The sequence below is a fragment of the Cebidichthys violaceus genome, unplaced genomic scaffold (assembly GCF_023349555.1).
Source record: "Cebidichthys violaceus isolate CVI_PGR_0920_01 unplaced genomic scaffold, fCebVio1.0.p SCAF_15, whole genome shotgun sequence".
Taxonomy (NCBI): Eukaryota; Metazoa; Chordata; class Actinopteri; order Perciformes; family Stichaeidae; genus Cebidichthys; species Cebidichthys violaceus.
The window spans coordinates 13,359,976-13,372,412 of NW_027176318.1; the positions used below are offsets into that span (position 1 = coordinate 13,359,976).

Genomic DNA, 12,437 nt, shown 5'->3' on the forward strand with positions numbered 1-12,437 from the left:
CTAGCTGTAGCATTTGTCCCGTACGAATCTGAAGGCGTTTTCTCATCTAGCTCTCAGACAGAAAGTGCATAAACACGTTTTTTTTTCTCCAAAATATCAAACAATTTCTTTGAAATAATCTGGACAAATTAAAATATTTAATGAAAACTTTATTTGCGGCTTGGATTATCACATGCAAACACCACTCTGTCCACAGGCAGAGACGGTGAGAAGCCGTAGCACATTTCAGTACAAAGGTAAATTATTACTTTTTTTTATTAAAACATAATGGCTCTGAGAAATATTAGTGCTATTGCAGATGCAAACATTTGTCCATTATATAGTATTCTACATCATTGATACATGGAAATGCAATTAAAATACTGCATTTTAATCTGAACTGTACATCTATTGTATACAATTTACATTGATCTCACTGCTTTGCAAACCATTAATGATTACTATCACTCACACGGAACTCTTTCCACAATATTCGCACAAACATATTACATCACACATTAAAATGATACGATAGAGAAAATCTGGACAGCGTAAACAACATGTGTAAATAATCAGACGGCTGAGATTCTCACCACTTCACGGCTCACCAGGTCCTATGATTAATGATAATTTGGTCCAGCGCTGGAACAGTTATGCTACAATATGTGAATGTAAGAAACCATAATGCCACCGACAGTATGAACGTACCTTATGATGTTCAGGCACTTCTTACTGTTTGGGAAACGATGTTAAACGGAGAGCACTTCTTTGACGTAAAAGCACAGACTGATATGCAGCAGGACAGGTGACGAAAACGCAGACAACGCTGTCTAACCGACACACGACATTTATACGGAAGCGCCTTCATCTTAACCTGCTAAAAGCAATAAATATTAACTTATTATCAGAATTTAAAAGAATCTCACATATCGATACATTACTACATTCAATCCTCCCTTCTAAACTACACAACATTTCTATTATAGCAGCATTGTCTGGGCAACTAATGAGAGATAACCGAAAGAATTTATAACCACATCAAGCTCAAAAACAACAAAGTATCTCATCTATTTTAAGTGCAACACAGCCGCCTTAGTTGGGGAAGTAATTGAGAAGCTGCTGCAGTTCAGGTTTATCAAAACGCTGACGACGCAACGTCTGTAAGTATCCCCCCCCTCCCCTCTCGACACAAACCAGTCGTCACGGAGACAAAGACCCCGGTGCATCTTGAAAAGCTTGTATAAATCACAGGCGTAATCACAGACATTCATGTTTCTATTTCATTCCACATCCACAGTACAACACGCTGGAGAGGTTTCCTCCTCTCACTCGTTTCACTCTAGGTGCCTTCTTCATAGTGCAAAAGCAAATTAAGTGGCTGTGAGTCTAAGGGGGGGGGGGGGGGGGGGGGTTTACAGCCATTATCAGCCCAACCAAAGACATGTGGAGGACTCCTCTTCATCGTCTACGTCCATGGGAGCAGCTTCAGTTGATCCGCCTATTAAAGAACGAGGACATTGGAGTTAAAGCGGTTTTTAAATTCCGCACTCAGGCTTTTATTATTCTGTAGAAGAATACCTTCTCCTCCTCTGCAGGTATAGGCGAATGAGCCACTGTGCCACGAACGGCCAAATAATGGCGAAGGCCAAACTGGTCGGAGAAATGTCGAAAGGCCACCAGGATGGTTTCTGGAAACAACCGGCGAGATTTCACATCAGACGGGTCTGAATCTTTCCAACATTTAGCAAAGAAAAAGCTAAACGTGCAATGAGTCCTAAAAGGTTTACCTGACTCCTCTTCTTCACCAGGGCTGATGCGTACGCTGGAGGCAGAGACGTTGATCTGGCCTGCAGAGAGAGCAGGAAATAAATTAAGACCATGAATTTCTGTCAAAAGGAAAAGGTAAAAAACATTAAAGTATGTTAGTTATTATCGGTCCTCAGTGTTTACAAAGTCAAAGTACAAACTCCTTATCTTCTGTCCATAAAACCCTCAGAAGCTATTTTTAGAATATTGCCCTCTCTTTAAATGTGATGTTTTTGGGCCCGTTGTTGCACGTTCATGACTTTAGAGGACGGACAAGTCTGACCTGGCTCGCAGTCAGAGCCTCCAGGGTCTGCAGCCTCTCCAGGACGCTCTGCATGTCCTCCTGCAGGCGAGCCAACGCCACCACGATCTGCTCGTTCAGGCTCCCTCCAGGCGTCGCCGCTCCTCCCCAGCGGTCCCCGTCCCCGTCCCCACCACCGTACACGGGCATCAGAGATCCAGAGCCGCCACCGTGGCCACGAGAGCCTAAAAGACAATTGACACGGGGGGGGGGGGGGGTCCTCTTCAGACTGTTGTATCGGCAGACCACAAAAACCAAAAACACAGTGAAAACGAGGTTCTTCGCCCTATGAAGGACCAGCTTACCCCGTCCTCTTCTGGCCAAAGAGCTGTCCGGCCGGTCTGCGTTGGGTCTCTGTCTCTGCGACATCGGTCCCTCGTTCTGCCCATCTTCTCCTCCACACCTGATGCCCCGCAGCGCGCCGTGAACATCCGTCTGTGGCTCCTCTAGACCCGGCAGGACGTGGTTCTCCTCTTCGTCCAGGTCGTCTAAAGAGCGGTTGTGCTCCGAGCTCTGTGGGGGGAAAGATGCACATTAATGATGAATCAGTGGCGAGAGCCAAGTCCTCCGCACTAAAACCAGGAGCTTTAAGTCCTCTACTTGCCTCTTCTTGCCCGAACTGGTCCACAGAATCACAGTAGACTTCGCTGTCCGAGTCACTGGCCACGTGGTTCGGACCCAACACTTCATCGCCGGGATCTGAGATCAGCACAATGGAAAAAAAGCCATTAGAAGTGTCCCAGGAGCAGCTGGAGTGTTAAACTGGGGATGGAGCTCAGCAGATTATCTGGTCACATGATGCACCGATACACCACTGGGTGAGGCGAGTACAGAGTCCTCGGTGCAGATTTAAACGTGTCCGTGGGCGTCGCTTACCCGCGTGGTGACCATTGAGCAGAGTCTCCCCCTCCTGGGACTCGGTGTTCAGGGCGGCCCTGGACTGACTACCGTTGGTCAGGTGCGTGACCCCGTTGGCCACTTTGCCGTTGGACAGCGGCGCCTTGTGTCTCCTGGCTGAACCCTTCTTCTTCGGCTGAGAAGCGGTGGATTTTTTGTCTGAAATAAAAAACGCAACAAAAGAAGAAGCAGGTCAAGGGAACGTTTTCCTGACCATATCTTCCGACACAGTGTTTATGACTTTGTTACCTTTTCTGACCTCCCGTATCGCTACTTCTCCCTCCTCCTCTCCCTCCTCCTCCTCCTCCTCCTCCCCCTCCTCCTCCTCCTCCTCCTCTTCCTCCTCCTCCTCCTGCTCCTCCTCCTCCTCCTCTTCTTCCTCCTCCTCCTCTGACTTTTCCTTCACTTCCTTTGCTTTGAGCCTGGCAGGACGAGTCTCCAGGGTGCCGTTCATTTCCATCGTTCTGACGATGCTCTTCGCGACGCTCTTGGAGACGCTCTTCGACGGCACCGAATTCAACATTGTGCCAAACCCTGTGCGAAGAAATGGAACCTAATTATACAACCACGAATACCAAAAACACAACACTTCCTTTAAGGATAAGGTTAATAAGTAGATGGCTGTTTGGAGCTGGGGAAAAAATAAAACCTCTCGCATGTTCTGTGCTACTAATGCGCAACACGACTAATTAAAAGCATCTGAGCTACAACACCAGACAAATACCAAGCTATACCACTACACCCAAATATCTACACATCCACACAGGGATATACTTGCCTTCCAGTTGTCTAGCAAACAGTGTCAAACGGGCTGAGCATGTGACAAGAGGCAAATTATTAAAAAAACGGTTAAGCTCCGCATGCTGGTTGTTGTTTTTTTTTTTACATCAAAAAGGCGGTTCTTGAAAACCGTACCGGTGCTCAGGTCCGATATCTGCGTGATCTTCTTCTTCTCGTCAATCAGCTCGTAGAACGGGCCGAGCACACGCAGGAGCTCCTCCACCTCGTCCGACATGGGCATCCCCTCCAGGATCTACGCATCACAGACAGACTGTTACCGCCTCTGTACGATAAAAAAACGGATCACTTCTTCTGTAGACGCTACGCACCAGCTTCATTTCATCCACGTAGGCTGCCATCGCTTCTTCTCTCGGCATGTCTCCGAGAGAACTCCATGCGTCCCTGAATCGTCAAATTAAACAGAAATGTTATTATTGTTGTCGCTATTATCATATCACTTTACTCAAGTAAAAAGCGTCTAGATCAGCAAGATTGGGGTTCAACTTGGGTTCAAAATAGGCCAGTTTATTTGAGTTAATCTGTGTTAGAAATGTAACAAATCATTTGTAACTATAGTTATTCCATGACTAAGTTCTTTCTTTGGTACAATTTCCTGATACACTTGCAAATCCAACCCCCCCCACGCCCCTCCCCGTGCAACAGGACCACGAGAGAAACCGTGCAGCAAAGTGGGTAAGAGGTTACATTCCTCGAGTCCAGAGATCACCGAACACGACATGAGACTGAAGGCGGAGGAGCTGTTGATCAGAAAACTCAAGCGGGGGGAATTTGATCTCACTGTGCAAAACACGACAGAGTCACACTGGGACAAAAGCAACAGGTTGCGCAATGTGCACACATCAATTCCAACGCTGGAGACTGTGGTATTCATGCGACATGTGCTCAGATTGACTAATTGGTCAATTACTCCTGAAAGTAAGTAGTAATAGAAGAACCACAGAGATTAGTGTAATTAAATACACAAGTATTTCCCCATAAATGACAACAAACCTGTACACATCTAGGCTACAATTACAACACATTGACTGGTTGTATGTTTCTCTTTTAATCATTACCATTTTGCTTTGCCAACCGCATCCCAGAAGCCAGGTCGGGGTATAGTGCACGCGCCCACAGTGGCCTGTTTATAGTAACTGTAGAACTTGAGCATCATATCATTGGAGGGCTGAAAGGGACCTGAGGGAAATAAAGGACATTTCACACTGAAAATGTGCAAAATAGCCGCTTCCTAAGCACTCGTCCTACTGCCGTACACATCTGTGAACACGCTCCGAGACAACACAGTCATTCACAGGTGATTCTGCATTAAGCTGTAGACTTGTAGCAAGGGGAGGAAAAGCTCTTCACACTGCAAGCAAAGTGGATTAACCCCTTTACGTTAACTCGCACAAGCTGTTGCACCTGCACTTAAACCAGGCCTGACACCATTCTGATGCCACGAACCGGTTTAACTGGCAGAGTATCGATACGTCCCTGAACTCACCATCCGGGGCCAGACTCTTGATCACTCTGACCGCAGCCTCGAACCTCAGCAGGGTCAGACGCGCCTCATCCTCCGCGCTGACTCTCTCCACCTCCATGGTGTCACACTGAGGCGGGCGACGCAAAAACCTGCAGACAGGAAGTCGACAAAAACACAGACTTTTCACGGCGCTCGTGCAACTAGCGTTAGGGTAAAACTTGCAAGTTGTTGTTGTTGTTGTAGCCACCGGTAGGAGGAGGTTGTGTATGTAGGACACATCGTCTGCTATGCGACACACCTCTAACTACCCCAATACGTGTGCTAAATACAACATACGTTACGTCCTGTCGACGGAAAAAGCTTAAAAACCGACTCTTACCGTCAAAGCCAACGGCCTATCTGTCTGTCGGAAGGCGACCCGTCTTTAGCCTTCGACCAGACGCCATGAACAGTGTAATACAGCCAGACAGAGGTGTAGTAAGGGAGTTGTAGTTTGTTCCTTACTGCATATCGATATTTCCTACAAGCTCCACAATCCTCCGCGTCCGCTTCAACAGAAATTGACAAACGTGTACTGAATAAATCAGAAAACTGTAAAGAAGTGAAACGCAAGAATGTTTGTGTTCATTATATTAAGATGTCATCTCGAATTCATAACGTGAACCCGTCATGGTTACAGATCTATGTAAAACTACACTTCCCATAATGCTCTAGTCGGGATCCATGTTTTTTTTTTACAGTTGGAATGGTGATGGGTAGACAGGGACAAAAAAGGAGGAGCTCTCACTGTGTCTTTATTTACGAGTACCACAAAACGTTATAAGATAACTAGATCTGAAATTAGTTGATTAATCCACATAATCACCAACAATGTTGACGATTACTTATTTTATAGCAAGAATGACAAGTTCCAGTTCTCAAATGTAGAGATTTGCTTATATTTTTTGGGGTTTTGGACTGTTGGTGAGACAAAACAAGACATTTTAAATCATCACTTTGAGCTTGATGATATTGTGACGTGTTTTTCACTATTCTGAGGTATTTAATCATGAATGAATCAGTAAAATAATAATAATTGGTAACGGTAGATGAAAAGATACCTCAGGTTTGTTTTCTTAATTTAATTAACATGTATAGACAAAATAAGAAGATAACTTGCTTTAATAATTGATAAATATCCATTTTTTTCTAAAAAATGAGCAAAGTAACCCTGAAGGTATAGAAATAGCAAACCCATCCTCATAATGTATGCACCTATGGTGACCTGTGCTCTTCTGTTCCTCTTTAATCTTTAAATAAAGTATTTTATGTTCATTACATGCTTTTAAAAAGCAATACAAAGTTCTAAAAAAAGCAAAAATCCTTTAAACACAAGGGTGGTAGTTCGATCCTCGGCTCCTACTATCCACATGTAGGATGGGTTTAATGCAGAGGTCCAATTCCATGTATGTAATACTCCAATACAACTTTAATGAACTTTAAATGTTTAGGTATATATGTATAATAATGATGAATGACACTTTGGCAACATTTTAATTATTTACTATTTATTATTTATATTTTTTCAAATTTTATATTTACTGTTTTTTCCTTTAATGGACCCTCCCAGTGAAAATATTTCACAAGAATGTACTCGTATAACCGATGAACACCTTGAATCCAACGCTCCAGTCTGGTCCCACTTTTACACCGCAGAGTGACTCCTCCTCCTCAACACAGACGATCTTCGGGATTGAGGTTACGCCAGCGCGAGGGCAGGAATCCCACAATAGCAGGCGGAGGATTTTTTTTTTTCTTCTTCTTCTTCTTTTTTTTTTGAAGCAGAGCTGAGAGCTGGTTGCCGTTTCAATCACAGGGAAGGCAGAGAGAGAGCGAGAGAGCGAGAGAAGGGAGGCTCTGCAGGAGGGATGTAAGAAAGATGGCAGAGCTACAAATGTTGTTAGAGGAAGAGATTCCTGCCGGTAAAAGAGCGCTCGTGGAGAGTTACCAAAACCTCACCAGAGTAGCAGACTACTGCGAAAACAACTATGTGCAGGTAAGAGAGCAAACTACCGCCTTTTGTCGCGTGAAACGCCCGGGATTGAATCTGGGTTGTTGGGACAGGAAACGTGGATAAAGACGCTGGAATGAAGCTCCTCCACCCAAAGGGCTGCAGGAACGGTGTGATGCATTCAAAACTGTGGGGCATTCAGACATCTAGTATCCAGTTTGCACCCATTAATCCACATTTATTAGGCTTACACAGAGGGTGTGTCTACTTGTTTTATTTGTATTTATTTTATTATCACACTGGGTCGGTTTGAAAAAGGCCTGTTTTTTTTTTTACAGCAGCAAGTTTTAGCTGCTTAAAATGAATTTATTGAATTGTTTTTTAAAAAGACGCCAACAAGAAAGTTCCTCCAGTTCTCCGTAATTGATGCCGACACTGGCAAAAATATATTTTTAACTACGTTAGTGGGGAAACTAAACATCTACATGAATATTATAGTAACATTGCAGTCCATTACATTCCATAAGGTCATTAAACTCACCATTTAAAACCTCAAAAAGTCCCCATTGGGATACTACAGCAGCACTACAGTGGAGGTATATAGTGTCTACATTATGGGCTCGTAAGCACTCAGTGGACATCTCATAATGTTTATTGTTGCTGCATGATTCTTTAACCATTAAACAACTTGTAATGCCACGTTGAAGCAGAACATAGGCACGTAAGTCTGTGGAAGGCCTCTTGTTTTGGCCACTTAATGGAGAGTTAATTTAAGATAATTCAGGTTTTTGCAGGCTTGCAGTGAGGAATGCAGATCCATTTTTAGTTGGTCAATAAAGGTTGGACTTATTGATTTTTCTCAACTTATCGGTGGGAACAGATCTCGGCTCTCAGTTATTCTTCTTCTTGAACCACTGTCATGTTTTATCTCCATGTGAATGTGTGTCACAGTGAAACTTCACCGCGGCGTCACGATGACCACAGAGGATGTCCTTTTTTGTTGTTGTTCATCTTAACGCAACATATTGGTGGTAAGCCACTTCTAAAAGCAGCCTGAGAACAAGCAGAGTGACAGATAAACCGGTGGTTGATGAGAAAAACACTTTTTTTTTTTTTTTGTTGAGCAGGAAGACGACCCACCACCGTATCAGCTCCAGAGAGGGCGTGTCCGCTCCAGCTGTACTCCCCGAGGACTCCCTGTAATTTAGTTCTTCTGGTTCCTCCTCCGGTGATTTGGCATTGTGAGGCTCTGAAGCTCTGTGTCGTAACCCAACGCAAAACGAAACGGAGCGAGAAGGTCGTCTTTGTCCCACACGAGGCCCCAAAATCAGTGTCTTTTTGGACATGTATTGATCATGTTAGTGACATACAATGCATGTGGGAGTCTTCGCCGTGGTTCTTGTTTACCACAGCATGCTGTGACAGGAGGTATAGGCGTTACAGACTGATGTTCCCCACCCTGACACCGTGTTGAGACCTCTATGTGGAAGCAGGAACGTTGGAATGTTGTTTACTTTTGAGTAAATCTTTTTCGCGGCGTGACGGTGTTTTTGTAGGCCGGCTGCTGATACCTTTTAGTGCCGACCGCAGCAGCTGACAGTCAGAGTCTTCAGAGCTCTAGAATCCGTGCCAGAGGTTACCGAAAAGCGACTGTAGTCGGCGTTGAATGTCGGGTCAGGATGACGTGAAGAAGTTCTGAAGTTTCTCTTTTAGATCATATTTGAGAACTTTGGCTTCTTTTGAAAACTCGGGCACCGTAACGCGTTTCTTCTGAAAGACAATACTGACAACAAATTACATGTTTCTGCCCATCATATCCAGCAATATAAAATAGTGACTTCTTATCTAAAATAATAAGTTTAGGTCTACTTTGTAGTCTTGTTTACTTATTCTTAATTCACACACTTCCTGATTTCAAATCGTAATTTTGCAAAAAATTTTGCAAATTTTTTGAAAGCAAAGTTCTCGTACCCATGCTTGAGTTTAGACGACATTTATTTGTTGCTTTGTTGTTAAATGAAAGAAGAGAAAAACCATAAGGTGTGTCCAGTATATCAGCACTTGTTTTTAATCTCTTAACAATACTCATACTCCAGATTTAAAGGTGAACACTGACGCCATTTAGTCGCTCATATTCTGTCCAAAGCGATGTACGATAAACACATTTAAACTCGATAGTGGAGGTAGAAGCAGCACCAGCACTGGATGTCACAGTGTCGTCTAAGATTATTCTAATCTGACGTCATTTTAAGGTTTGCTGTTGGTAAATACAAGAGGATCCAAAAATACTATTCAGCTCCTAAAATCTCCACTAGGATCCAAAATGAAGAGACGTAAAATCCATAAAAAGTCATTTTAACGTCGTCGTGGATGAAGATACAGCAGGGATGGATGTACAGTTGTGGCTCTAACTTTCTTTCTTTTTTTCACGAGTCAAACCCATTTTGGGATTCTGTTCTGTTTGAGCATCTTGTTTTCAAAGCGCTGACGTAAAAAAAAAAAGAAGCAGAAATCAGGATTTTAAGCTTTTCGGCGCTCTGTGAAGCGAGTGTCAGACTAACAGCACTTTCATAATCCCTCTCTGTCTGCTGGAGTCTCTCTCTCTCTCTCTCTCTCTCTCTCTCTCTCTCTCTCTCTCTCTCTCTCTCTCTCTCTCTCTCTCTCTCTCTCTCTCTCCTTCTGCCTGTGATAGAAAAACACACAACTGTGCACACATATCAGCATGCCTCAGCTCGTCCTTTCAGCACTCCTCCTCCTCCTCCTCCTCCTCTTCTCCTCTCCCAGTTCTTGTCATGGAGGCTGTGGTGTTGTGAGTTTCAGCTCAGTAGATGGTGAAAGCTCTATTTAACCAAAGACAGACCACTGCCCCACTCTCTCAACTTGATAGTGACTTGTGTGTGTCTAAGGGTGTGTTTTCACACTTGTGTGTGTGTGCGTGTGCGTGTGCGTGTGTGTGCGTGTTCTCTGACACGCCGACAGGTCAGAGTTATGTTTCCTGTTGACTCTGAGGAATGACTCCCTGGAAATGCCTTCCCTCTGCGTCAGGAAGTGGCTTCATACTAGAGCCTAGAAACACCCTTTAGATTAGATTAGCCTGGTTAATCCAGGCTTTACTATTTTAATATGTTCATGGATTCTTGCCCCTGGAAATAGATTTTTACTCACATTTTTTGTTTTGTTTAATCGATGCAAGTCGGTTTGTTTAACCTCTGAGACAAGGGCACACACACACACACACACACACACACACACACACACACAGAGTGTATGCAGAGTGGACCACCTGGTCCTGTTGGCAGCTCACTGAGAGGCTGTCCACTGCATTGTTCAACAAAGTCACTCTCTAATTCTGGTTCTATCAGTTGTGCTCGAGCTGCATTTCATATTATTATAAAGTGTGTGTGTGTGTGTGTGTGTGTGTGTGTGTGTGTGTGTGTGTGTATATATATATATATATATATATATATATATATATAATATTTCTAAATTCAGCTGCTAGAGTTTGGGGATTTCCTTCCTTTTCTTTGTCATGTGAAAGTAAATATATCTTTTGGGTTTTGTACTGACAAAGACAAAAGAAGCAGTTTGAACATGTCGTTTTGGGCTCTGGGAATTATTACATTTTGGCTGTTTTCTCACTTTTTTAACATTTAATTGAAAAAACAATTAATTGATTAAATAATCTGTGGATTAATTGATTTTTTTAAAGCTCTACATATTCCACTCTAAAAAGCATCCTAATTAAAAAATAAACCAACTGTCAGCACCTAACTTCTTTTAACATATTTATTATTTGAGCAGACATCGCTTGATAATAATTATTATAATTTTTTTGACTTTTGTGCTGCATTTAATATTTATTTTATGATAAATGAATCTCTCACTGATCATGTAATCTATTAAAATATATGGAATAATATTTAGATTTTTTTTTAATTTATTCATTAATTTAAAAACCTAATGCCAATCTGTTGAACAAAGAAAGCTAAATATATTAGGGCTTAATAATTGAACAATTCTGATGATTGCCATACAGTCATCACCAGGACTTCTGGTTGATACACAGAATACAGTACCAAGGAATAAGGAAGTGGAAGTGGCAGACCGGGAGCTCGTATGCAACCTCAGGACGTGACCTAATGAGCCAGCACCATGCCCACTTGTGCTTTTGGTTCTGCTCCTGCTTTCTAGATGTGTGCTGGTGTGTTGGTGGTGAATGCGGGTCGCTCCTGTCCTGGTCACACGGCCTCTAGCTCTACCTGTCCTCTGCTGCTTTCTCAGGTGAATTAATGAGAGAGAGAGAGCAGGTGGCTGTCCTTGTCCGTCTCTCTGGGTTCGTCCTCGTTTCCTGTCCTTCTTTCTCACACTCTTCCTCCTCGCACTCGTTCAGCCGAGTGGCCTTGTTTTTCTCCCAGCATCCTTTCTCACCACCTGTGCCTCCTTCCCCCTCAGCTGGACTGATTGTATTCATACAGAAGGAGTGTCATCTTCTCGTGCGTCGTTCACACGTGTGAGCAGTCCACCCAAACTCACACCCTGCTGGTGAAGAAACACTCTGTTTATTTATCGGTTTATGCGGGTTGTTTCAGGTTGTTTCAGGTTGTTTCAGGTACAGAGCGGCGACCGCTCAACGAGTCGCTCCACAAAGGTTAATTAGTTCCCTCCATGCGACAGACTTCCCCTCCGTGTCTCCTCTCTGACACGCTGACGGAACTTTTTAATTGCGCGCCGGCGGTTCTTCAAGGTTAGGCAGACCTCGCGGCCTTTCGGTCGGCCTCCGTCTGCCTCCGTCTGCCTCCGTCTGCCCCGGAGGAATTATGAATTCACGCCGCTGAGAGTTCGGATTGAAGTTGTCAGGTCGGCAGGTTTTTCCTGATTCTCCGCACGTCTACGGAGTCACTTTCACCACGGCGTCCGTCTCCACGGGGGGGCTTTGTGTCGGCCATAAGTTCCATTTTCAAAAAGTTTGGATGCTTACTGAATAGATGAGATACTGAACTTTTGATATAGCCATTCAAAACCCCTGAAGCTGCTGTTTATTTACAACTCAAGCTCCCATTGAAACGTGGTGAACAAGACGATAGTAGATGTGTAATAATGTGAAAGAGTGAGAGCAGAAGAACTCCTAGAAGTAACCGTGATGTGTCTTCTGTTTGATTTCATTCAAACTAGTTAGATGTTTTAGTTCTTATGCACCTAAC

The 12,437-nt window shown here is 43.7% G+C and overlaps 2 protein-coding genes across 12 annotated transcripts in view; one reads left to right on the forward strand and one right to left on the reverse strand.

The window, feature by feature from the left end:
• Window positions 1-128: 128 nt before the first annotated feature.
• On the reverse strand, window positions 129-5,744 carry acbd5a (acyl-CoA binding domain containing 5a). 2 transcript variants are annotated; one of them, XM_068710151.1, is made up of 13 exons: window positions 5,626-5,744; window positions 5,268-5,395; window positions 4,840-4,960; window positions 4,093-4,165; window positions 3,899-4,016; window positions 3,233-3,517; window positions 2,963-3,142; window positions 2,691-2,785; window positions 2,392-2,599; window positions 2,069-2,271; window positions 1,767-1,826; window positions 1,558-1,667; window positions 129-1,477 (listed from the first exon to the last, which is right to left on the reverse strand). In XM_068710151.1, the coding sequence occupies exons 2-13, from the start codon at window positions 5,362-5,364 to the stop codon at window positions 1,465-1,467; spliced, it is 1,563 nt and encodes a 520-aa protein (XP_068566252.1). In that variant the 5' UTR covers window positions 5,365-5,395; window positions 5,626-5,744; the 3' UTR covers window positions 129-1,464. The 2 variants fall into 2 exon arrangements, with proteins under 2 accessions (XP_068566252.1, XP_068566254.1); XM_068710153.1 differs by lacking the exons at window positions 4,840-4,960; window positions 5,626-5,744 and having other exon boundaries at window positions 5,268-5,338.
• Window positions 5,745-7,001: 1,257 nt separating this feature from the next.
• abi1a (abl-interactor 1a) overlaps window positions 7,002-12,437 on the forward strand; it is a 42,811-nt gene continuing 37,375 nt past the window's right edge. For 3 of the 10 annotated variants that reach the window (XM_068710156.1, XM_068710158.1, XM_068710157.1), the window contains exon 1: window positions 7,002-7,281. In XM_068710156.1, coding sequence (XP_068566257.1) covers window positions 7,165-7,281 — 117 coding nt within the window. In that variant the 5' untranslated portion in view covers window positions 7,002-7,164. The remainder of the gene's footprint in view (window positions 7,282-12,437) is intronic. The other 7 variants (XM_068710159.1, XM_068710161.1, XM_068710160.1 and 4 more) reach the window with 3 other exon arrangements.